The sequence below is a fragment of the Anas platyrhynchos genome, chromosome 28 (genome assembly GCF_047663525.1).
Source record: "Anas platyrhynchos isolate ZD024472 breed Pekin duck chromosome 28, IASCAAS_PekinDuck_T2T, whole genome shotgun sequence".
In the NCBI taxonomy this organism is placed as follows: domain Eukaryota; kingdom Metazoa; phylum Chordata; class Aves; order Anseriformes; family Anatidae; genus Anas; species Anas platyrhynchos.
In genome coordinates this window covers 4,975,955-5,001,515 of record NC_092614.1, presented here as the reverse complement: position 1 = coordinate 5,001,515, position 25,561 = coordinate 4,975,955, and the positions used below count along the sequence as shown (strand labels likewise).

Genomic DNA, 25,561 nt, shown 5'->3' with positions numbered 1-25,561 from the left:
GACAGTTGACTCAAGTTATCTCAAGTCTCAGCCTGACTAACGGTTAACAGATACTGGGATGTTTTCAAATAACAAGATGCTTAAACATAACAGAAGGTCTACAGATAACAAGATGTCGTTTACTTTGTCCTTGCTAACTTTTAACCACAAGTTTTATTCTATCCTAAAGTGAGTTTATACTATATCACAGGTCGGGTCTCAATGGAGCGGAGCACAGGCCGTGAATCACCTCCCTCCATGTTCTGGACATGCTACTGTCAAGGCAGACAAGCATGGAAACAAAGCTTCTTTCCTTGGCCAAATTCAATTCTGGCTTCGATTTAGCTCTCCTAACTTGATTCCTATCTTGCCTCATCAGACTATGTATCTATATTCTTTCCAGTCTACCTGTCCTTGCTCCTACCCTCTATGGCCTTCTCTGTCATGTTTGAGTTCAGCCAGTTGCTCCATGTTCATTCATGCAGGTCTCCTGGCATTTTGCCTGACTCCCTCTTGGGATGCATCACTCCTGAGCTTGGAGGAGGTAATCCTTGAATATTGCTTGAATATTCCTGGAATATTAACCAGCCTTCTTGGGCCCATCTCCCCTTCAGGGGTTTGTATCATGGTACTCTACCAAGCAGATGCCTGAGCAGGCCAAAGTCTGCTCTCCAGAAGTCCAGGGCAGCAAGTTTCTTGTGCTTCCTCCTCACTGTGCTCAGGAACCTAAATTCCACCAATTCACAGTAACTGCAGCCAAGGCTGCCCTTGAGCTTCACAGTCCCACCAACCCCAGGTACTATGAGAACGAGGTCCATAATATAGCACCTGTCCTTGTAGGCTCACCTTGTGCACTCACCTGAGTGCCCGGTTGCTTTTGTTCACACATCTGCTCTTGTCTTGTGGCAACCACTGTGCAGCTGGCTTTGTGTGAAGGCACGTGGGTGCAGAGATTTGTCCAGGACTCCATGCAGGTATAGATGAGCACGTGACTGTGTCCTTGTTTCCCCTTTATCACGAGGGAATGTGCACAGTTGTAGCACTCTCCTGTGCTCTGTGCATGAGTCCTGCAGGGGAGCGGGTTCCCATTGTCAGAAGGAGCCTGAGAGCAGCTGAACGCAGATGGCACCAGCCTCTCAGAGGTGTGTGCAGTGAAGAGGCACTGGAAAATACAGCTCCTTTCTCCTGAGCCCTCCTTTTCGTCCCGCTGCAACAATCACCCTCTGTTCCTGCCATCTTCAGGCCCAAACAAGGACCGTATCAGGACAGTTTGGATCCTTGGTTTAATTCAGGATAGCAACGTTTGGAGTGCCTCTGAGTGGCTGTCCATCGTTGACCTTGGGATGTACAGGAGAAGCAGACTGCTGTAAGGCTCCTGAGAGTGCCTGTCAGTCAGAGATTTCCAACCCTGGATACTGCCAGGTTCATCTGGGAGTCAATGCCAGTGCCAGGCCCATCTCCTCTCACTTGTCTAGAAAGGCCTGCCAGCATTGTCTCAGAAATGCATCGTAGAGGGGACAGATTCCCATGGCTGGTTCTGCCTGGACTGGCTGGTTCGCCTGAGGGTAAAGGAGCAGCTGTCACTCCTCCATGTGTAGAATATCACAGCAAAGGGATCACACAATAGCAAGAGTAATTTCTGTGTCCCCATCCCACTCCCCCTTCTGCCAAATGAATTCTCAGCATTTGAAGTCTTCAGTATGGCTGACTGTCTGGCACAGTGTTCATAGCTCCTGAGAGCCCTTCCCGGAGGCCCAAGCCTGCAGCTTTGGCGTGGAGGGCACCTTCTGCCTGAGTAGCAGCTGGCAGTGCCAGACATCCAGTCCTGCTGAATGCTTTCATTAGGGCCACAAGCAGTCCAAAGGAGGGCACCCTCGGTCAGTTTGTGCATGGTCCCCAACCAGGGCACACAGGTGGTGACAGCGTAGGTCACAAATGTGCTGTGGAGAACACAGGCTGGCTGGAGAAAGGGGGTGACCAGAACCTCATTTTGGTGCAAAGGAGCAAAGAAAAGGATTTTCCTCTTGGGCAGGAAGAGCCCCAGAGTAATTCAGGATGGGGGCTGGCTGCCAAGGAAGCAAACCCTCAGGAAAGGCTTTTGGGTGCAGGAGGCACCCAGCCACACACGAGCCAGCAGCGCGCCCTTGCAGCAAAGGCAGCCAACGGCCTGTGCAGCTGGAGGCATCAGGGGGTGCCCCGCAGGGCGTGGGGCCGGGCAGGTGGGGCGTGGGCGAGGCGGGGGCACAGCCACAGTCGGGCCGCGTGGGGTCGCTGCCGGTGCTTGGAAGTCCCCTTGCAGGGCCTGGAGTTTAACAGCATGGTCCCGAGGGAGCCTCAGAACAGCCACACTGGGTTTCCTCCGTTTTCTGCAGTGGTCTTGTTTCCAAGAGCTTGTTGTACAGGTTTCTTCCTAAGCCCAAATCCAGGACCTCTAGCGCTGAGATGACATCCTGGCAATACAACAAATATCTGTGCTGGTCACTCACTCTAATGACACGTGTTGGAACCTTGGATCTTGCCAAAGGACTGAGTTGTAGAGGAGTTTGCTGCACTAGCCAGCACTGTTGAAGGTCTGTCCTTGGTGCAGGATTCACTCCTGTGTGTGCAGAGGTGCTGACTGCTGAGCAGAGCGCTGTGGTGCGGCGTCCTTCCCTGCCAGATAGTGTGTGGCTCTCCCAGGGGATTGGGTGGAAGGGGGGTGGGGGAAGCAATCCCATCTTCATTGACAGCAGAGGTGGGTGCAGGTCTCTGTGTCTGGCCGGGTTCTGGATGGGAGGGGGAGGCCACTGGGGACACTTGCCCCTTGCTGGGGCTGCCCACCTGCTGGAAGGGGCAAAAAGAGGGAAGCACACAGCAGCCATGTTGGTGCCCTTTTGCCTTACAGCTGACCAAGTGAAATGTCCTAGCCTTCACAGGCTTTCAGCTGTGAGCTAACTGCACAAGTGTGACGCTCCCCCAGTGCTGGAACAATACTGGCTGGCCATGGGGATCCTAGGGCACGGCAAAGATTGGCTGGATTCCTTTCTGACTGCTTTAGCCACTAGTCCATCCCTCTCTTGAGAGCCTTGCTAGGGCAGAGGTGAGCCCCAAGGAGCAGCAGGGGGAGAGCTTTGCTCCACCCTCTGTGCTGAGGTTTAGAGGCTGCTTTGAGCTGGCAGAGGGGGAAGTGAACTTGCAAGCTTGAGCTCCCTCTTTCCAGGCACTACGTGGGCACCCTGTGAAGGCGAGAGCGTGACATGGTCCTGCTTTTCCTGGCAGCCCTGTTGGCACTGTCAGACTTTGGTGAGATGTGACTTTGAGGCAGGGCAAGCTAGGGTCAAGATGGCATCCCATCATTTCTGGAGGGGGGAAATTGGACTCCTTCCTCCTGGAAGAACTAGAAGTGTTTTCTGTAGGGAGAGCAGGGGCTGCAGACCAGTACGGGAGACAGTCTGGGAGATGTCAGGAGCAACGAGTGTACAGGGATGAATAAGCTTCTACACTTTTCCTTTGCAGATGCCTAGCATTCACATACATGCATTGTTCACAGGTACATAAGGACTCAAATCCTGGTGAGATACTCCTAAAAAGTAGGTAAGCTGACAGACTTGGTTATGGGAATTGAATAACACCTGCAGAAAGAAGAGTGCATGTGTACTTAGCTCAGCATTCTATAGCCCATGAAAAGGGAGATGGAGAGTGGGGACAGTGAACAAGTTGGTGAGCTGATAGACACAGGAGAGAGAGGGGGAGAACAGATACATCTTCAAGCAGTGCTGAGATGCTGTTCTGGCTTTGCAGGTCATGCACAGAAGGACTCTGTGGTGCAGTTTGCACAAGAAACTGCCATCCAGGTGGGACACAACGCTACTCTGCACTGCAATTTCTCCACCAGCACCTCTACACCCTATATCTTCTGGTACCAGCAGCGCCTGACCCAGTCCCCTCAGTTCTTGCTGCAGGTGAGCAAGTTCAAGCCTCATGTGCATTCTGAGAGGATCTCCTCCGTGCTCTCCATGGAGAACTCCCAGGTGCTTCTCCACGTGCAAGATGCCAAGCTCCAGGACAGCGCTGTCTACCTGTGTGCACTGAGCCCACACTGGTGCCTTCAGCTTGCAGCTTTATACAGGAAGGTGCGGGTGCTGTGAGGTGCAGTTCCGTCTCATCACAGTTTGCATAGCGCTCTGAGCTGAGCCTGCCCAGCAAGGACACCTGGGGCTTGTGGTGAGCCAGCAGCCCCTGCTCCTGATGCCTGGCAGTGTGGTTAGCATAACCAACAGAAAGGCAAATATTCATCATGTGGAAGGGGCTGTTAATGTGCACCCCTGCCTCCTTGTCTCTCCCTCTCATTGGCCCCAGCATGCTGAGATACCCACCATTGTGGCGAGAAAGGGCATTGGTGTTATCAAGCTAGTAATCAAACTAGCAATTTATTTGTAGTAAGCTTTAGGATTTTGTAGTAATTTTTAGTATTTCTAGTAATTTATTATGTAATAATACATCCCTAATTACAACCACAACCTGTGGCCGGTCCTCATTCCACCAAGGATCCGTAGAGAACCTGCCAGTGCTCTGTAGTGTTGGGAGACAGAGCTGGGTGTAGTCAGCAGGAGCCTTGTGTTAGAATAATGAATGGTTCCCTTGAGAAATGGGCCCCACTGTGAAAGGGTTTTCTTGGAAATGGAAGGCAAGGTGCAAAGCAGCAATGGCTAAGCTCAATACACCACAATCCAAATCCCTCAAGGAATGAATTTAATAAATGGAAAGATGCATGTACAGTAAGGAAAGCGAAAAGGAAGGAAGGAGAGTTAGCTGGCTGTTAGCTGCAATGTGGAAAATTGAGAAGGAGTGGGCTGGAAGGCGATCAGGCCCAGTCAGCATGAGTTTATGAAAGGCAGGTCCTGCTTGACGAACCTGATCTCCTTCTATGACACTCTGTGACGCTCTGGGTGGATGAGGGAAAGGCTGTGGATGTGGTCTACCTTGACTTCAGCAAGGCTTTTGACACCGTTTCCCACAGCATTCTCCTCAAGAAACTGGCTGCTCATGGCTTGGACTGGCGCATGCTTCATTGGGTTAGAAACTGGCTGAATAGTCAGGCCCAAAGAGTTGTCCCTGATTTATGGAGCTGTACTGGGACTGTCTGGGATAGAATTAACATTCCCCACAGTGCTGTGCTCTGCACTTAGAGCTAGAACTCCACTGCCATCGCAACAATGTTTGGGCAATTATGGACCAGCGCTGGCACAACATCAAGATTCTTTCTCCAACACCTCCAAAGCCAGGAAGTGGAGGGTTGGCAAAAGGAGGGAGGGGACATCACCATGGCAGCTGACCCATATCATCCAAAGGGATATTCCATTCCATGTGATGTCACACTCAGCAATAAAAGGCGGCAAAGGGGAAGGAAAGCGGGGAGCTCTCATTATGAAGACATCTGTCCTCCCAAACAATCGCTACGAGTATTGAGGCCCTGCTTGCCAGGAGATGGCCAAACATCACTTTTTGAGGGGAAGTAGAGAATAATTTTCTTTTCTCTCTGTGCTTCTGTGCAGCCCTTGCTTATTTCTCTCTCTTACTTTTCCCTTATATTAATTTTTTTTCTTCTCACCCTCTTCTGATGAGGGGGAGTAAGAGAGTGGTTGTGGTGGAGCTCACCAAGGAACATAAGACAGACCACTTGTCAGGGCAAGGCACATGCTGCAGATCCTGCTCCTGCTGAGATTCACTGGCATTGTTATCTTTGGAGATTTTCTGGGATTTTGTGTAATTCTTCTTTGAAATGGAGAGCTCTATTCATCGAACAACAACACGTTGCTTCACTCCTACAGACTTGCCACATGCACACTACCACGTGCCAAAGGATGTGGACAGCACAGCTCTGTACAGCACAGCAGAGCTCTGTGCCTACTCAGGTGAGCTGCCATGCAGATCCCAAACTTCTCCATGAACAATCTCCTTCTGTTTCGGGACACCACAGGCAGTGAAGAGGATTCACTGCTTCATGCGGTAAATATTTTTGGAGAGAGGGAGAACGTTCACACTGCCTGGGGGCTATGAAAGGAGCAGTTGGGGGCTGCAGGGCTTGGAGTGTCATTCCTTTGGATGTCTGAGAAGTACACATCTGAGGCATTGACAAGGCAACTAGCCAGGCGCAGCCAAGCCAGACAAGGTGTTAGGGGTGGTGATAGAGGGGGCCCAAGCATCAGGGAAGCAGAAACTGCTGGGGACGTGGCCCTGGGTGGGTGCCCCCTGTGGCCCATCATTGTGAGTGCATGTGACCCACTGAACCCACATCCTTTTCCCTGCTGACTCCTCACCCCTTGCCCAATGGAACAGGTTGTCCTTGTCCCCTCTAGGCTCGTGCCATCCAACACCCCAGTGGAGCCCAGTTCCTCTTGCAAATGCTAGGTTATCCCACCAGAACAGGACACAGCCAGAAACCCTGGCTGCTGCGTAGCATGATTCCTCCCTTCTTTCTGGGGATGTGAAAGGCATCTACTCCTCACACAGGAAACAGGAACATTTCTATGGAGCAGAGGACCCCAAGGTAGAAAGAACAAGCTCAGTGGGGAAGACTGTCCTGACATCAGCCATGGCCAAACAGTGCCTGTGCAGAAGAGAGAAGAGAAGGCAGATGTAGCTGGGGAAGTGAGGACCCCACTGGGAGAGGAGACAAGAGCAGCCCCTGCACATGATGCGGCTCCCAGAGTTCCCAGGATCCCTGACTGTGACAATCCTCAGAGGTTGCTCCTGCTGGAGGAGGGAGAAACCCCAGGGAGCATTTGGGGCACAGTCAGAACAGAATATATCTTGTCACTGAATCTGCCCTTGTTCCCCCAGCAGAGTCATTTCCGGCAGCTCTGTTCTCTTGGGGCTGGGAGGTGCTTTTCTGACTCTCTCTCCCACAGCAAACAAGAGGGTCGGTCTCAGCATGCACCGTGGGTATCTCATCCTCACTGCCTTCCTGGGGCACCTGCTGGGTAAGTGCTGGCTTTTAATCAAGACATAAATCTTCTTTTCCCAGGAAGCCCTCGTCAGCCTTACCACATTTATGTGAAAAAGAGATTATGAATCACAGGGAAAATGTTGGTAAATGTTGTCTCCTGTTTCTGGTTCTTGGACTGGTTATCTCACATTGCTGTTATTCTTCGAAATTTGGAATGAGGAGATGGAGAAGAGACCTCTCCTGCTTCTCTCGTCCTTTCAGTCCATCCCTTTTCTGCGTCTCTCTTCTGGTCCACCTACTGTAACCAGAGAAGATTTCATCAGTCTCTGCCGTCCCTCATTTCTCCCTTTCCTATAGAAACAGCCAGATTGTGTCCAAGTGGATACAGGGACATGAAAGCTCTCCTCCCATGGACATTACCAGGGTGTCCAGTCTGTCTTCTGCCTGATGTGTGAGGCAGGAGGAGCAGGCACACAGCACAGCTCTCCTCAGGGTCCGCTCTGGCCAGGGAGCTCTGAGCTCTGCCCCCACACCACCTTGCTGTGCCCCAGCCCTGGGGACCTTTCAGCCCAGTAAAGGACAGGGGGCCTTATCTCCCACAGGTCTGAATTCACTCCTGTTTGGCTGTCTGGAGATTTCCCCACAGAACTGCTGAACTTCTCTTTCTTCCAGAAACCACGGGGCAGGTGTCCGTCATCCAGCAAGAAGGACAAGTCTCCGTGGAGCATGGAAACACCTTCCAGACCAATTGCACATATGAAACCTCCAACTTTAATGGCTTGCTCTGGTACCAGCAGAAGAAGGGACAAGCCCCTCAACGGATTTCCTATCAAGCAGGAGCAGGCACCAAGCAGAGTGACCGTCTCACCACGGAGCTGAACACTGAGAGGAAATCCAGTGTTCTGCGGCTGAAGGAAGTCGAGCTTTCTGACAGCGCCTTGTACTTCTGTGCTGTGAGTGACACCCTGGTGCAGGAAGGTGCCCTGGCTGTGCAACAACTCTGGATATGGAGGGGACTTGTTCTCCAGAAGGATTCTGTCATTTCCAAGACAATTGTGAATCTCCAAATTGTGAATATGCTCCTCCATCTCAGACTTCAGTGTTAGCCAGGAGATAATTCTGGCTCAGAAGCACCTATTGATTATTGCTCTAACCCAAGCAATGGATGTGTTATGCGTAGAAAGTCTCGGTCCCAGCGTGAGAGCTGGGCCGGGGCTAATACCTGATAGGCCAGACTCCAGAGAGGCCTGGATGAAGGCTCCATCCAGTGATGGCCCTGCACCACCTAAGAGGCTGGCTAGGCCAGGCTGACAAGATTTGGCCAGCCCAGGCACAGGCACACAGGCAGCAGAGCTGGGGCAATGCCATGCTAGGCCTGAGCATGAGCAGAGTCTTTGGACTAGGGGCCAAGAGTCCTTGTGAAAGTAAAATACCCCCACACCACAGGGCCCCGAGGTGTGCTACTGTGGGAAGGCCCTCACCTGGGTGTGGAGAGCAGTGGGGCTACATGGAGCACAATGGCCACTTCATCCTCATGGCTCTGGGAATGCCAGAGGAGCTTGGTGCCTGGGAGAAGATCCCCCAGCGTGTGCCCTGTGGTTGGGCTGGTGCATGCCTTGTGACATTCAGGGCCCATACACAGATCTTGCTGAGTGCACAATCAGGTCCCATTCTCACTGCTATGTCTCAGCAGAGACTCTGGGATCCCTGCCCCCACAGAATGTCTTTTCTGGAGCATGGTGCAATTGTGCAACCTATGGGGTCTCTGAGTTCCAGGGCCTGATGAAAGCTGATCCATGCTTGGGGAAAAGAAAGCAAGACTGAGCAGCCGTGAGTGTTTGGGCATTGGTCCCTGCCCTGGGCCTGCCTTCATGAAAAAGGAATTGAGTTCACAGGGCCTGGGGACTCCAGTGTGTGGCCTGATGGGACTGGTACCAGTACGAACCTGTGGATCCCCTCAGCCCTATGCATCTTGGCAACAGCTGGGTCATGCCAGACGCTGTGCTGTAGTGTGATGGGGATGCACAGGGAAGCTGTTCCTGCTCTTCATGCCCAGACATGATGCCCATGATTAGGTGGTGGAGGAAATGTGAAAGTCGATGAGGGACAGAGGGCCATCACCAAGACAATTACCCATTCCCAGTTTCTGCAGTCCTTTGGGATCATATTGGTCTCAGCCTCCACCCCCAGCACAGCTCCACCCAAAGCAAGACGAACACTCTTCCCCAAGAGCCGGGGCCTACAATATCAACAGCGATTGTCTAGGCGGAGATGCCACAAGTCACGGACTGGTGGCTATTGGCTGTGGTGGAACTAGGGATGTCTTCCTCACCTTCAAGAGACACTGCCTGAAAGAGGAATTGCTGCAGTATGCCCCACCCTCCAGTGCCTAGAGGAATGAGGCAGTGCCCCCAGCCTATGCCCACTAAGGAATGGTTTTCTCCCTTGGCCATCAGTATCCAGATGAAAAGACCACACAGGGACACACTCAGGGTTGCTGCAAATGTTTATCAAGGCTCAGGAGGGAAAGGAGGTGACTCCAAGAGGAGGCCCCAAGATCGTAGTAAGCAGGAGCAGACAAAAATCTGTTCAGCTTTTCCAATGGCAGACTTGCAACAGGGCATCAATCTACCTGGCCCACATGGGGAGAGGGTCTACCAGGTCTCTCCAGACTGGTTTCTGAGGGCCTCACACAAAGGAGAGGGCAAGAAAGCAAAGAAAGAGAAAGAGCGTGTAGAAAACAGGATAGGAAGACATTGGTCATGTTATCATAGACTCCGGGCTGGCCCCTTCCTATCTGTCTTTACAGGAAAGCCAGAGATGGTCAGGTCCTCTCAGAACAACAACATGAGGTCTCTTCTTCCATCCATTTTGGCCAGCAGCATGTTGTGAGTTCCTGGGGTCCTGGTCTGGGGCACTGTCTGGCATCTTTAGCAGGGGCGGCACCTGCTGCCACAGTAGCGGCTGGTAATGCAGGAGAGGTCACAGCACCCAGAATTGATGGGGACGCCGTCACAGCTGAGGATGCTGCCAACGGCAGCAGAGGTGGAGGATCCCACAGCCGTGTTCTGCGGGAAGGAGCTGAGGATGGGGCCGGGCAGGGTCACCACCACGGGAGAGGGCTGGATGACGATGGTGGAGTTCTGGCACTGCCTGACGCAGGGCTCGTTGCAGCTGCTGGCCAGCGGGGTCGGGCCGCAGGGCTGGCATGGCCGGCACTGGTCGTAGCAGGACATGTCTGGGGGCAGGAGGTTCACCTGGGAGAGAGGGCAGATAGGAAGTTTAACATGGGCATGCATGAGGAGCAGCCTGCTACCAGAACCTAACAGATCCAAGGCACAGGCAGTACTGTGAGCTGGAGGCTGTGCAGGGATGTGCGAGGCATTCTTGGCTGCATCCTGACAGGGCCCAAAAAGAGCCACCACAGCCAGGATACACCCTAGGCTTCAGCATAAGAGCCATCACACCAAAGGCCCAATCTTCCTCCATGACAAACCTTCTACCCCTTGACTCTCCCACAACCAGCAGTCCCAAGATATGGCAGGGCACACAGCTGATAGCAGCTGAAAGGTCCAAGGAACTGAGTCCTCCTGTGGAAGAATGAGGGGGACAAGAAAAGGCTTCACACTCACCTGGTTCCCAACAAGAAGAAGGCCAGAGAAGTGGATGAGAGAGCACGGAGCTGGGCTGGCTTTTATAGTGGGCCTTAGCTGCCCCATGTCCAGAGGCATCCCTTGAAGCAGGGACTATTTTCTGACAAGCTACTCATGCATGAAAAACATCCCACCTAATGATACGGGATGTGTGTTGCCTTCCTGTGATGCTGCTTTTCATTTCCTGCTTTATGCCCTTTCCCCAAAGAAGGCAACTCCTGAGTGGCAGGTAGGGAGGCCCAAGTATTTCCAGGCAACACATGTCAGTGTGGGCAGAAGACTCAGCTCACGTGCTGGAAGAGTCCAGTAAAAGCGTATGTTGTCATTCTGGGTGACTCCCTAGGGACTCTCTGGGGCCCCTTTGGCTACAGGTGACTCAGCTCCTGTCTGTGACCCTAACCATCCTGACACTGCCCTCAGGGAAAACCTGCTGGCCTGTTTTGCCTCCTCCTGCTCTGACCCAGGGGTGTCTGTACAGGGGGAGAGGTTGTGCAGGGCCCTTTCTGGATCACAAAAGAAAGGCCCATCGGGTCAGTGGCTGTTTTAGTTAGAAGGAATAACAAGATGAATGTACACAGAAAGGAAACCTTCCATGTGCAGGTGATCCTGCCTTCTACCAGCATCGGACAGAGCCGGGTGGGTTTTCCCAAGACACACAGTGCAGATCCTGTCCATAGGGAATTCCTTCTTCACTCCCATAACTTGATGCCTTTCGTTTTTTGCTTTAAAAAATGAATAAAATCATACACCATCTCCTTACATGACGCAAGCTTATTTCTGTCATAACACCCACCAGTGATCAGTCGGGGCACTCCAGCACTTTCCTTACCACTGCTACTCAGGCTAACAAATGGAATTCTCAGGCCTGAAGTTCAAGGCCCAAGAAAGCTGACATTGTTTTGTCAAAAGACCTGGCTCCCGTGCCTTCTGGAAGGCTCACAGTCCGCCTCCCCTCTCTATCTCTTCAAAACATGTGCTTTGCTCAAATTCTGTCTTTGCTGTACACTGTGTCACATTCATGCACATGTTCGTCCCTTGTGGGCACTGGCCTGTATTAGGGCTATGTGGGACAGACTCAGCATTCCCCACAGCAGCCCCTAGAGTGCTGTGCTCTGCACTTGGAGCTAGAACAGCATTGCCATCACACCAACATTGGGGCTATAGTGGAGCAGTGCTGACACGGCATCAAGACTCTCTCCAAGCCCCACAAAGCCAGCAGGTATGCACGTGAGCACGAGGTTGGGAGGGGACATCACCAGGGCACCTGACCTAAACCAACCAAAGGGATATTCCGTACTGGATGATGTCACACTCAGCAGGAAAGATGTGAAAGGGGAAGGAAAAACAGGGGTGGGCATACTGAGTCAGTGCTTCCAAAGACTTCGACGAACATCACTTGCTGATGGGAAGTGGAGTATAATTTTCTCTCAGTTTGTTTCCAAACAACCTTCGCTCTTTAGTTTTATAATTATTCTTCCTTTTTCATTTAATTATATTATCCCTGTCTACACTTGTAAGCCCTTTAGCTTAAATCACATTCTCTCCCCACATCTTGCTTTCAGCAGAGTGTGTGAGAGATCTGTGTGGTGGATGTTTAGTTGGCAAGAAGAGAGGAAGAAGGAACCTGAGAACAGCTGAACAATCACAGAACAAAAACAGCCCAGAAGTGCCCACAGCACATATGCTGAAATGCAGCTTTCTGTATCTGAAGCCCTCTTTCTCCTGACCCTAAGAAGTTCATTGCCAATGTCAGTCCCCAACAAGGATGGGCCCACAACAGTTTGGATCCTTTCTTTAATTCTGTACCACAGGATTCAGAGTGTAAGAGCATGGTGGCAGTCACCCCTCCCTGCCTCTCCAGGCCAGGACACAGCTGCACTCCCCATGGCTAGAGAGTTCAAAAGGATGGCATTAGCTTTATGCACAAGGAGAAAGGCTGAGAAATCCTGCCATCTTTGTGCAGGCCCAGCCCTGCGTGGATCTGCTGCTGGTGCAGTGTCAGTGGTGTGTGGGGTGGGACAGAGGTCCCCCATGGGGAAACCAATGCCACACATACATCTGTGACTCATGGGCCCGGTGCTGAGTCATGCAGGGCCTGAAAACTTGGGCAGAAGTGGTACTGAACCAGAGGAACATGGGTCCTGGTGTTGCTGTGCTGTGGGAGGAGGGAACAGTGCAACACAGAAAGCCAAACAGACGTGTATTGTCTACTCCCACTTCACAGGAGGATGCAAAGGAAACAGAGCTGAACTCTGGAGATGAAGCATAGCAAGTCTGGGGCTAATGCGTGCAATTTCAGAAATGGGTAGGCTTGGTTATATGGATGAAATATACATGGAAGAAATATTTACCTTGAAGGCGATCAAGTCCTAGAGCAGATTGCCAAAGAGATGCTATTGGAGCTCCACCCTCTGAAAAGCTCAGACTTTGCCTGGACTTGATCCTAAGCAACCTGATCTGATGAGATCCGCTCTGAAAACAGGGTTGGACTACGTGCGTGCTGGAGGTGCAGCCTGTGATCCTCTGGAGGAGGATCATGCACAGTCACCACATACCAGCCTTGGAGGGATGCTGTTGACAGATCACTGTTTCTGTTAATTCCAAGGGTGACCCATGATCACGTACCGATATCATTCATGACATCAAAAGCGGGTGGAGGGAACAGCACTCATGCACACTGCTGCTCATGTCAAAAGATGCATGATTTCATGGGTGCACTCACAGACACTCCTGGATGCATACTGAAGTATATTTGGACACACACATAGATAGTTGTGCACACAGTGAAGAAAACAAATACTGCTCTCCTGAACTCCAGAGTTCGGATTTTACTTTCAACTGTCTGTCAAGGAACATCCTGGATTGCTGAGGCCCTGCTGTGTTTTACCTACAGAAGATATTGAGTGGTGGAAGGCAATGAATCCTGAGCAGCAACTCTATCTCCTTCCCACAGGAGTGAGGGGAAAGCCTAGAGAGAGGTTTCTTTTGTTGCTGCTGGGTTTGTCTGAGAGCTGAGAGCTGCTGCTCTTCATTCTGGAATTCTCAGCCATCTACCTCTTGATCCAGGCTGGGAATACACTCGTGTGGGGTGCCCAAATAGCCCATGCATCCTTCTGTGTAATTTGTCTTTGGAAACCTCTCATTCATTGACATGTGCCATGTCTTGGTCAGGACGCCTCTTTATGGACAATTTACTTTTCCAGCGGTGTGGTCTGGCTCCTCTTCCTCCACTAGCGGGCCTAAACTGGGATATCCTCTTCACACTCATGGCCTATGACCAAGCTGCGTGCATCTGCCACCCACTGCAGAACTCCAGTCTGGTGGGAGGCCTGTGGGCTGAGCTCCTGCTCCCCTCCTTGGCACAAGCGGCGCTCACCCTTCGTTTGCCCTGCTCTGGCTCTACACAATCGCAGCTCCTTCTGGGACTTGCTGTCAGTCATGCAGCTGCCTTCTGCAGAGAGCTTCTGGACTGCTGTGCTCCTTAAATACAACAGCACCACCAGTTTTCCTGTGCTCCTTGAGCTCCTGCAGGGTGCTCCTGGTCTCCCTCTGAATGTAGACGTGTGAGGAGACACAAGACACTGTCTGCTCACTCTCACTTCCCTGCACTTGTATCATGCCGGGGGCTACGTTCTCTCCTCTATACCCACCCCATTGCAAACTTCTCCCACAACAAAGTGGTGTCCATCTTCTCCAGGGCTGTGATTCCCTCTGCTCCATGCACCAACCTACAGCGTAAAGACCGAGAAGGTGAAGGAAGCCATGCGAAACCTGAGAAACAGAGGGAGGTTGTTTCTTTGTTTCCTCTGATGTGTTTGCTGTCTCTGCTTTCAGGGCCATGCTGTTTTCTCTACTCTCTTCTGACATGGAGGTCTTGGGGAAGCTGCCATCACTGCTTCCACAGCAGCCCTTATTTTCTTTCTTACCTTTCAGCTCCTCCCTCCTTGTTTCCTACCCTAGAAGCAGCCCTTCAGCACTTGGGAGGGGGGCCGAGAGAAAGAACTGCAGGAAGCTGGAAACAACACACAGGGATACAAACCTGACTGATAGATGATGAAGGAGGAAGAGAAGAGATCAAATGTGGGCAGTCACAACACCAGTTGGTGGCCTATCAAGAAGCCACAGGGAGATCAGCTTGGGCCTTGCACCTCCTACAGCTGTGAGCTAGGACACACGCTGGGGTGGGTGCAGGACAGACCTATACAACCCCATGAGGGGACGTGCAGGGAATTGGGAGCTGGGAGGAGTACACTAGGGCAGACAGAGCAGGGTGTAAAAGGGGCTGCAGCCTGTACTTGCGTGGCTGGGCCCTGCACGTGAGCACCGCTGTCTGTCCTGTCCTCTTCTGGAATATTTCCTTATGTCTCCATAATCTCGCTCTGTCCCATGCACACATGTGCTGCAAGGAGAACGTAGCAATTCCTCATGGAGTGGCAGAAGTGGATTTGATGCTAGCTGCTGGAGTCAGACTCAGCACAAGGACATCCCTGCCCTGTGCTGTCAGCTGCTGGAGCCAGGGGTCCCCCAAGCAGGGAAAGGGGGTCTCAGCCTCCAGGAAAATGTGGCAAGTCCATTTGGGGTCTCCAAAAGCAGCTACTGGGGGTACTGGCCTGCGTCTATCTTCCCCAAATGGGCATGCTTGTCCCTGCCTGTGTGTCTCCTGGGTACGTGCTCAGCTACTATTGCCGTGAAGCCTGTAAATGGGAAAGTGGCAACTGTGCCCCTCAATCTGGGCAGAGACGCTCGACCGACGATGACAGCTCAATGGGCAGTGCCAGACAGCAGGGCCCCGTACGGTTTGGGGTGCTGTCGGGGCACTGTGTCCCCAGACCCGTTCCTGCTGCTGGCTTTCCACACCTGCAGCAGTGCCGGCCACAGCTGTGATACCAGCGCACCACAGCACCAAGCTCCCAGGCCCAGCCCAGCCTGACCCGTTGCCCTCCACTGGGGACGCTTCAGGCAGGCAGCTGCTTTCTCCTCTCCCCCTTCTCTCCTCTCTCCCTACTAATCTCCTACCCCGTTCACTGCCCTCCTCTCCCCTTCCCACTCCCAAAGGAGATGCCGTAGCAGAAGGGCAGCTGCTGTCTCCGCTCCCTCGCCCTTTCGCTCCGGCTCCATCTCCCGCTCCAACTCTGATATAGTATAAACTCACTTTAGAATAAAACTTGTGGTTAAAAGTTAGCAAGGACAAAGTAAACGACATCTTGTTATCTGTAGACCTTTTGTTATGTTTAAGCATCTTGTTATTTGAAAACATCCCAGTATCTGTTAACCGTTAGTCAGGCTGAGACTTGAGATAACTTGAGTCAATTGTCTTGTCTTGTTAACTGAGACTTCCTGTTATCTGCCAACCCTCAGTTAAATTGAAAGCCAACTCAGCATTTTTACAGCTTGGAAAACAACTGATTAAGCAAAGGTGAAAAGTGCATTACAAGGAAGACCTACGGCCTTCCTCCCAACGACCACTGCCCACATCCTGAAGACCCCGGCCCACAATTCTTGGAAGGCTTTGCGCAAGCGCAAGGACTGATAAGCTAATTAGCATACGAAGCGAGGGTAGGCGGGGTTAGGTAATGAATATGTATAGGCGCTAATTGAATATTCATTGTTTCGCTGTATAAATATGAGATATTTTGTCACTTCGAACATGCACGATAGGCGGAAGGATCCCCCGTGCATCCAGCGCTGCAATAAAGAATATACCACTTAAGGAAATTTCGGCTTTGATCTTTAAATCAATTTGGCGACCCAGATGGGACAACCTCTCTGCCGGTCCGCAGGACCCGCTGGGGACAGGACTCCCTAGGGTACCCCCGGGATTTCCCGGAGGGACTCCTCGACTCACCGGATCACTGCGGAGGCAGACAAGGACCCCATCATTGTAAGTGAGTATATTCTTTATTCTGGTTTGGTTTTCTGGTAGACCGGTCATCTGGGACTGTCCAGTAAGTCGGAAGGTGATCTTCTGCAGGACAGTATTTGGTATATACTTTGTGGTTAGTACCACAAGTATATCTGGGGACCTTGAGGTCCATCTGTATCTGGAACTGTCTGTTAAGTCGGGAGGTGATCTTCTGCGAGGCAGTGTTTGGTATATACTTTGTGGTAAGCACCATAAGTATATTTGGGGACCTTAAGGAAAGAGCTCGCTTTAAGGTCCATCTGGAATTGTGTTGCCTATTTTGGTTTTCTGACTCATGGAGTATGGTATTTAACTCTGGTTATTGTTACTGCGATTTTGGCTATTTCTTGGTGATAATAATAAGTTTCGTGACGTTGTTATAAGGAAGATATCGTTACAGTGTTACATATTTTGGTTTTCTGACCTATCGCTTGTGGAATTTGACTCTGATTATTGTTATTGTGATTTTGGCAATATCTCCTGGTAATAATAGTAGTTTTGTGACATCGCTATTGAAAGATACCTGTGTGCCCACAGTTTTGTAAGTGATACATGTATTCTGAAAGTGTGAACTGGAAAATGGGGGGACGAGTAAGCAGTGAAATTCCTAAGAAAAGTACGTTGAGCTGTATTTTGAGTTATTGGAAGGATATAGGGGGGGCTCCGGGTGGAAGTGAAAATAAGAAAACTCTGACAAAATATTGTAATCAATGGTGGCTGCTTTATAAGCTGGAATGTTGAAAAAAGTGGCCTTTTAATGGAGCTTTAAACTATAATACTTTGCTACAGTCAATGTTGTTTTTGAGAAGGAAAATAGGATGGAATGTTGTATACTGATGTTGTTTCAGCATCTTGGAGGGAAAAGGTACGGAATTAAGTTGGTCCCTGACTGTGCTTTTGATGCTGGCATTAGAAAAGTACAGGCTGGAGAAAGATAAAGGAAGTGTTAAAAGGGTTATTGCAAGTGTTAAAGGTGTTTGAAGTTGAATGAGCAGGGAAAGAGGATGTAGGAATGTTAACAGTTCTGCCTCGGCCTGGGGCTGAGACCTTAAAATCTTGGGTGTTAGCCCTCTGGGGCAAAGGGATCATGATGAGTCCCAGAGAGTTGTCACAGAAACAGAAAAGCAGTTAACTCTGAAAACAACCTGAGTTCATGTGTGAGCTCAGATTGCCGATGGGATCGCTCAGGGAACTGTGGACAATTGCATTTTCCTGACCGACCCCCACTAAGACCCTCATCATCCTGAAAATTATGAACGGTTAAGTAAATACTAGAATCTGGACGATTTGGGAATTGAGAATATGCTTCCAACAAGGTCTAAAAGAAACCCCTGTGGAATTTTTGGACCAACTCTGAAATGTAATGAAAATAAATAAATAAATAAAACAAAACGGTTTGGACCTGGCTTCGGAGGACAAATTGACTAGCCTATTTCTAGGGTAATCATTGGTCCCTGATTTCAACAGGAATAACAGGGACCTGGGGAATCTACCCTAGCGGATCCTCCACTGATTATAATGAAGTTAGGAGAGGAACAGAAGTGAAATTTCTTATTGATACGGGGCAACGTATTCAGTTCTAAATCAAGCATTAATGCCTTTACGGAATGATTATGTTAAGGTAAAAGGGTGTAACCAAAAAGGCTTATTTTTGTGAACCTTTGAAATACAAGTTGGGGAAATGTTATATCTGGAGTGGTAATTCGTGTCGAGAAAATGGTTGATATTAACAAAGAAGGGTGATTCAGGAGACTCCATGCAGTCTGGGGTTTCTTGTTCTCCAGCCATTAAGGCATGGATGTTTCTGGGTGTTTGCTGTTGTTGTTACATTCAAAGTTGTTTGACTAATTAAACAGTTGTTTTGAAAAGAACTGCTGTGGAGAGAAGGGTATTAGAGGGGAGCCTGCTTCTAAAAAAAAAAAAAAAAAAAAAAAAAAAAAAGGCAACACTATGAAGTTACATCAGTACAGAAGCAGGAAAAAGAAGTGAAGAGGAACAGGCTGGCAGAATGGGGACTGTTAAGTTATGGAACTCAAAGGATTGTTTGTTACCTATCCTGATTGTATGTATGTATAGGCATACTCAGGTTATTATGTAAAGCAATGTTCTGTATACATGTATTTAGAACGTTTGATGTTTGTGTGTGCGTGTTGGTGGAGCGTAGACTCCCTGCACACCCAGCGCTGTTTACTTGCCTTTTATATACCTTTTAGAAATATTTGTTTTATAAATATTACAAAATTCAGACCTCATTTATAACAGGAAACAAATGGGGATACATAGGTTTTTATATCTACCTGGATCTCCAAAATCTCTATTAGGTTGAGATCTGTTAGAACAATTAGAAGCAGAAATTATCTTCGAAAAAAGGAAAATGGAATTAAGGATAGGAGAAGAACAACTAATAAATGTGTTAAGCCTGGCACTAATACAAACCGACCCTAAAAAGTGAAATACCCTTAGAGATCATAAATCAAATATATCCAGGAGTTTGGGCCACTGAAGTCTCTGGAAGAGCTAAAAATGTGACCCCAATAATTATTAAATTAAAGCCAGGAGAGAAACCCATTAAGGTTAAGCAATATCCTTTGAGGATAGAAGATAGGAAAGGAATTAAAGAGATAATTGATAGATTTATACAGTATGGATTATTGATTGAATGTGAATCAGAATACAATACACCCATATTGCCAATTAAAAAGGCAGATGGAAAAAGATATAGGCTAGTTCAGGATCTGAGGGCCATAAATAAGATCACTGTGGATATACATCCAGTAGTGGCAAACCCTTATACTTTGCTGACTAAATTAAGGAATAGTCAAGTCTGATTTACCGTACTGGACTTAAAAGATGCCTTCTTCTGCCTACCTTTAGCCACTGAAAGCCAAAACCTATTTGCCTTTGAATGGGAAAACCCTGACTCAGGCAGAAAGACACAGTTAACGTGGACAGTGCTACCACAAGGATTCAAGAATAGCCCCACTATTTTTGGAAACCAATTAGCAAAGGAACTTGAAACTTGGACACCTCCGGACACTGAAGGGGCTTTGTTACAATACGTAGATGATCTCTTAATAGCTACCGAGACTAAAGAGAGTTGTATTCAATGGACTATAAGTCTCCTTAATTTTCTGGGTTTAAATGTATATCGAGTCTCTCAACAGAAAGTCCAGCTGGTTCAACAACACGTGACCTACTTGGGATTTGGAATTTCGGGAGGTCAGCGAGAACTAGGAACTGAACGTAAGGAAGTCATTTGCCAGACTCCAGAACCTCAAACGGTAAAGGAGCTACGAACCTTTCTAGGAATGACAGGTTGGTGTCGCCTTTGGATTTATAATTATGGACTAATGGTAAAGCCTCTATATGAATTGATAAAGAGTAATCAGTCAAAGTTAGTCTGGACTGGAGAAGCACGAAACGCCTTCAAACAACTTAAACGAGAATTGCTGCAAGCTCCAGCTTTGGGATTACCGGATCTTTCGAAACCCTTCTGGTTGTTTTCTCATGAGAGACAAGGGATAGCTTTGGGAGTACTAGCACAAAGATTGGGTCCCTATAAACGAGCAGTAGCTTACTTCTCTAAACAATTAGATGAAGTAAGTAAAGGATGGCCCGGATGCCTTCGAACTGTTGCAGCTGTTGTTATCAATATACAAGAAGCTCGGAAGTTTACAATGGGACAGAAAATGATAGTGTTAGTCTCCCATATGGTCTCAACAGTTTTGGAACAAAAAGGAAACCACTGGCTTTCGCCACAGAGATTTGAAAATATCAAGCAATATTAGTAGAACAAGATGATGTGGCATAACTGTATAGAAACAATGGAGACTGTGTATTCTAGTCGACCCGATCTTAAGGAGGAACCTTTAGAAGATGCTGATGAATCTTGGTATACTGATGGGAGCAGCTTTGTAAAACAAGGACAACGTAAGGCAGGATATGCTGTTACAACTACTCAACAGGTAATCGAGTCCAAACCATTACTCCCTGGGACGTCCACCCAGAAACCACAGGTAATTGCACTTACGTGAGCACTGGAACTGGCAGCAGGAAGGAAAATAAATATTTGGACAGATTCTAAATATGCATTCGGCATGATACATGCTCATGGAGCGATTTGGAAAGAACGTGGATTGCTAACTGCTCAGGGAAAACAAAAAAATATGCTGAAGAAATTTCAAAATTGTTAGAGGCTGTAAAACAATCAGAAAAGGTAGCTATCATGCATTGTCAAGGACTCCAAAAGGGAAACGCTGATTTTGAAATTGGAAATCGATTGGCAGATCAGGAGGCTAAACAGGCAGCTGAAATAACTGAGGTGAAGGCATTGTCTTTAATACCAGACGGTAAAATCCAAACTATATACATGAACCAAAAAGCCAAATTATACAAAAGAAGACTTAAAATTAATTGAAGATTTGAAAGGTAAAATGAAACCAGATAGATGAGTATATTTAAAAGATAACTGTGTAATAATACCCTCTAATTTGATATGGCCCATAGTTTTTACAGAACACAATAAAACACATCGGGAAGCTGACACATTGCATAAGAGCATGAGTCAGACATTAGTGGGATGACACAACAATAAAACAAGTAACTTAACAATGTAGCATCTGTTTACGTAATAACCCCAATACCAGGAATAGAATAAAATTTGGAATAATTGGTAAAGGAAATTATCTGGGACAACAGTGGTAAATTGATTTTTTCAGAACTCCCTAGAAAAGGGGGGTTTCGTTATTTACTGGTTTTGACTGACACATTTTCTGGTTGGCCCGAAGCTTTTCCCTGTCGAACAAACAAAGCAAGAGAAGTGGTTAAAGTCTTGTTAAATGAAATAATACCACGCTACGGGATTCCAGTAGCAATGTCTTCTGATAGAGGTTCACATTTTTGTGCACAAGTGGTACAACAGATAAGTAAGATCTTAAAGATAGATTGGCAACTACATACCCCTTATAGACCACAGGCAAGTGGACAGGTAGAAAAAATGAACCATTTAATTAAACAACAAATAGCTAAAATCGGACAAGAGGCTAATTTGTCATGGCCTCAATCCCTCCCTTTAGCATTACTCAGAATTAGAGTTAAACCTAGAGTAAAAGAGAATTTGAGCCCCTTTGAAATTTTATATGGAAGGCCATATCAATTTCTATTTAGTGGGGAGGATCTAACGCAGCTGGGATCAGAATATTTATATACTTATATAACTGAACTTCAAAAACAATTAAATAAAGTACATAAATTTGTGTTAGGGACCAGAGCTAGAGGGTTGGATCAACCAATCCACCCCTTTAAGCCTGGGGACTATGTATATATAAAGATTTTTTCAGGACAACCCCTAGAGGAGAAATGGAATGGACTGTATCAAGTGTTGCTGACAACTCACACTGCTATCAAGATTAGAGAACAAACCGCTTGAATCCACTATTCCCGAGTGAAGAAGGCTCCAGGAGCTCCTTGAAAAGTAACACTAGGTGACAATGAACTGAAACTAAAGCTTAGTCGATCAAGATGAGGACATTATGGTCGGGAGTATTTGGTAATATAGTTGGTAGAAAATTTGTTCATAGAATTGTTTTGTTTTTATGGCTTATAGTTGTAATTGTGATTCAAGAAGGTGCCTCTGTGATAATAGAGAATGGTGGGTGGCCTTGAACTAAAGCCGTAACAACAGAGGATAAGAACTTTAATGGAAAGTTATCAGTTATGGTCATCTGGCGAACAAATGGTAACTATTTATAAAAACCATCAGAATGGTGAAAATTAGGAGAAGAGTGGACACAAGATAATGTATCCTGAGCTCTTAGTTGTATGCAAGCACAGTTATGGTTGCAGGCAACGGCTGCCTTGATCATTAGGGAAGGAAGTAAAGGCATTTTTCCGGCTGAAGTCCAAAAGGCAGTCTGGGACAATGCCAATGATTTCGAGAAGTTCCAGTCCTCGTGGACCCTGGTAAATTGTACTTATGCCCATTATTAACATGGCTACTGCCTTCGTGCTTACTATACGGATGGAGAATGGGAAACGGCAGTCTGTAAATCTAGAATCATGTGTTACCGGGGAACAACGAGGATTTATTTGTGAAAGCAATACAATTGAGGCTCAGGATGTATGTTTTGACACGGAGCAAGGTATCTGCCACTTTGAAATTCATCCAAATACCAGTCAAAAGACTGTGCTTGTATATGTTGGTAAAGGGTGTGTGTGTTTAAGAACTGCTTGTGATTTTGTAGAAATAGACAAGGAGAATATAACTCTCCATAGCAAAAATCATTCTAATTTTTGTATTTGTAACTTTGTTAGAATCATCGGGTGTGATTTTCTATATTTAGCACCAGTGGTATCCCACCAGCTGATCAAGTCTAACAACACAATGTATCATAAGTTACTACCTACACCTATTGGGATGAACCTCACACTAGTGAAGCAACTAGTTAAACACCAAGACCTGATTAGAATTTTAAAAGGTATTCAGGAAAATGGAGAGAAGACTCTAATTACTGTCCATCATGATACAAAGGAAATAAGCAGAGTTTTGCAGAGAGTGAAACGAGACACAAGTCACAACTGGTGGGATACACTTTTTGGATGGTCGCCAACTGCAACTGGGATTTTGAACACACTGAGTCACCCAATTATTGTTTTATTGATATTGGTTGGTATAAGTTTAATATTGTCTTTTGTATTACTTGTTTGGAATTGGAAATTGTTACAACGAATGTCCATGTTAGCCTCCTTGACAAATGTGCATGGTAAAGTATTGAGGGGTACATATCATAAAGACTGGGAAGAAAATTTCCGTATTAAGTAAAAGAATTTACTAGATTTTCCAGAAAAGGGGGGAATGATATAGTATAAACTCACTTTAGAATAAAACTTGTGGTTAAAAGTTAGCAAGGACAAAGTAAACGACATCTTGTTATCTGTAGACCTTTTGTTATGTTTAAGCATCTTGTTATTTGAAAACATCCCAGTATCTGTTAACCGTTAGTCAGGCTGAGACTTGAGATAACTTGAGTCAATTGTCTTGTCTTGTTAACTGAGACTTCCTGTTATCTGCCAACCCTCAGTTAAATTGAAAGCCAACTCAGCATTTTTACAGCTTGGAAAACAACTGATTAAGCAAAGGTGAAAAGTGCATTACAAGGAAGACCTACGGCCTTCCTCCCAACGACCACTGCCCACATCCTGAAGACCCCGGCCCACAATTCTTGGAAGGCTTTGCGCAAGCGCAAGGACTGATAAGCTAATTAGCATACGAAGCGAGGGTAGGCGGGGTTAGGTAATGAATATGTATAGGCGCTAATTGAATATTCATTGTTTCGCTGTATAAATATGAGATATTTTGTCACTTCGAACATGCACGATAGGCGGAAGGATCCCCCGTGCATCCAGCGCTGCAATAAAGAATATACCACTTAAGGAAATTTCGGCTTTGATCTTTAAATCAACTCCCACTCCCTCTCCTATCCCGGGCTGGGCTGCAGGACGGGCAGAGCCCCGCGGGCAGCAGCCGAAGCCCTGCCCGCCCACAGGCGCCCAGCACTCGCAGCCCGGGCCAGCCCCCGAGCGGCCCCGGGGCGGAGCTGGCGGCGCCGGGCGGCGGCGGCGGGGAGGAGGCGCCGCGGGCGGAGCAGAGCCGGGGCTGGCGGGGGCAGCGCGGCGCGGGCGGCGGAGCGGCGGGATGCGGCAGGGCCGGGCCGCAGGGCTGGCGGCGCTGGCCGCGGTGCTCCTGGGTGCGCGGGGCTGCCGGCGCCGGGGACGGGACGGGACGGGACGGGACGGGACGGGACGGGACGGGGCTGCCCTCGCTTCTGGCCCGCCGGCTTCTTACGGACCTCGCTCCCCTCTGGCCTCCCTCTGCAGCCATCCCGCCTGCCTCCAGCGAGCTCAGCCGGCCGTTGCCTCCCACCTTGCCTTGCTCCCTGCCTTCCTCCTCTCCTTTCGGCACACCCCCACTCATTGCTGCCTGCTTCCCTTCTCCTCCTGGCTCGGACTCTCCTCCCAAACAGCCCTGCTCCGACCTGGTCCCTAAATAACCCTTCCCAGAGAAATGTCCTTTGTGTGCTTTCTTCTGAGAAAAAGCTTGCATCGGCTATCAACCGTTTTCTTCTGCCCTTTCCCCTTTCCTGACATTTTTGGTAGAAGCAAAGCCATTTTCTGAGTTTTCTCCTGCTTTTCTTCTTGGCAGTGGCTGTGTGCAGAGCCCAGGTGCAGCAGGAGCCACGGGCACAGACCACCGAGGGCACCGGCATCAACATCGCCTGCTCACACCCCAACATCCAGTCATATGATATCATTTATTGGTACCGTCATCTCCCGGGCCGAGAACCCGCATTCCTCGTGTCGGCTCAGAGTGGGTCCAGAGATGTGACGGACCCGGCAGGGCGGCTCTCGGTGGCAGGAGACCGCCGGTCCAGCGCCCTGTGGCTCGCCCGTCCCCGTCTTCGGGACGCGGCGGTGTATTACTGCGCCCTGAGAGCCACGGGGAGAGGAGCCGGGGCTGCGGCCGTGCAGGAACCGTGGCGGGCGGGGCCGGGCGTGTGTGGCGGGGGCGAGGCAGGGGCACAGCCCCCAGGGGGCGCTGCCGCTCCGCCCGCCAGGACCACCTCGTCCCGCAGCCGCGGGGGTTCCCCCGCCAGGCCGGCCCCTCCAAGGCACTTCGGTTCTGCTGAAAGGGTCTGGAGGCTGGGTGCAGCTGAACGGAGATGGCAGCAGCCTGGCAGAGGTGTGTGCAGGGAAGAGGCACTGAAACACAGCCCCTTTCTCCTGAGCCCTCCTTTTCCTCACGCTGCAACAATGTTCCTCAGTTTCTCCCAAATTCAGGCCCAAACAAGGACCGAATCAGGACAGTTTGGATCCTTGGTTTATTTCAGGGTAACTGAATGTTTGGAGTGCCTCAGCGTGGCTGTCCATCGATGACCTTGGGATATATAGGAGAAGCAGACTGTTGTGAGGCTCCTAATGGTGCCTGTCAGTCAGAGATTTCCACCCGTAGACACTGCCAGGTCCTCCTGGGAGTCAGTGCTGAAGCCAGGCCTATCTCCTCAAACCTGTCTATAAAGGCTGGCCAGCATTGTCTCAGAAATG

The 25,561-nt window shown here is 49.0% G+C and overlaps 1 protein-coding gene and 1 non-coding gene across 5 annotated transcripts; one reads left to right on the top strand and one right to left on the bottom strand.

Annotated features, from left to right (window-relative positions):
• Positions 1-2,686: 2,686 nt before the first annotated feature.
• Positions 2,687-4,044, top strand: LOC119713036 (uncharacterized). 3 transcript variants are annotated; one of them, XR_011805195.1, is made up of 4 exons: positions 2,687-3,261; positions 3,509-3,552; positions 3,760-3,812; positions 3,909-4,044. It is a non-coding gene; the product is annotated as an uncharacterized protein (transcript). The 3 variants fall into 3 exon arrangements; XR_011805194.1 differs by lacking the exon at positions 3,509-3,552; XR_011805193.1 differs by lacking the exon at positions 3,909-4,044 and having other exon boundaries at positions 3,760-3,897.
• Positions 4,045-9,395: 5,351 nt separating this feature from the next.
• On the bottom strand, positions 9,396-24,802 carry LOC113840602 (feather keratin Cos2-3-like). 2 transcript variants are annotated; one of them, XM_038168926.2, is made up of 2 exons: positions 24,782-24,802; positions 9,396-10,164 (listed from the first exon to the last, which is right to left on the bottom strand). In XM_038168926.2, the coding sequence occupies exons 1-2, from the start codon at positions 24,785-24,787 to the stop codon at positions 9,838-9,840; spliced, it is 333 nt and encodes a 110-aa protein (XP_038024854.1). In that variant the 5' UTR covers positions 24,788-24,802; the 3' UTR covers positions 9,396-9,837. The 2 variants fall into 2 exon arrangements, with proteins under 2 accessions (XP_038024854.1, XP_027303130.2); XM_027447329.3 differs by lacking the exon at positions 24,782-24,802 and adding an exon at positions 10,540-10,638.
• Between the last annotated feature and the right edge of the window lie 759 nt (positions 24,803-25,561).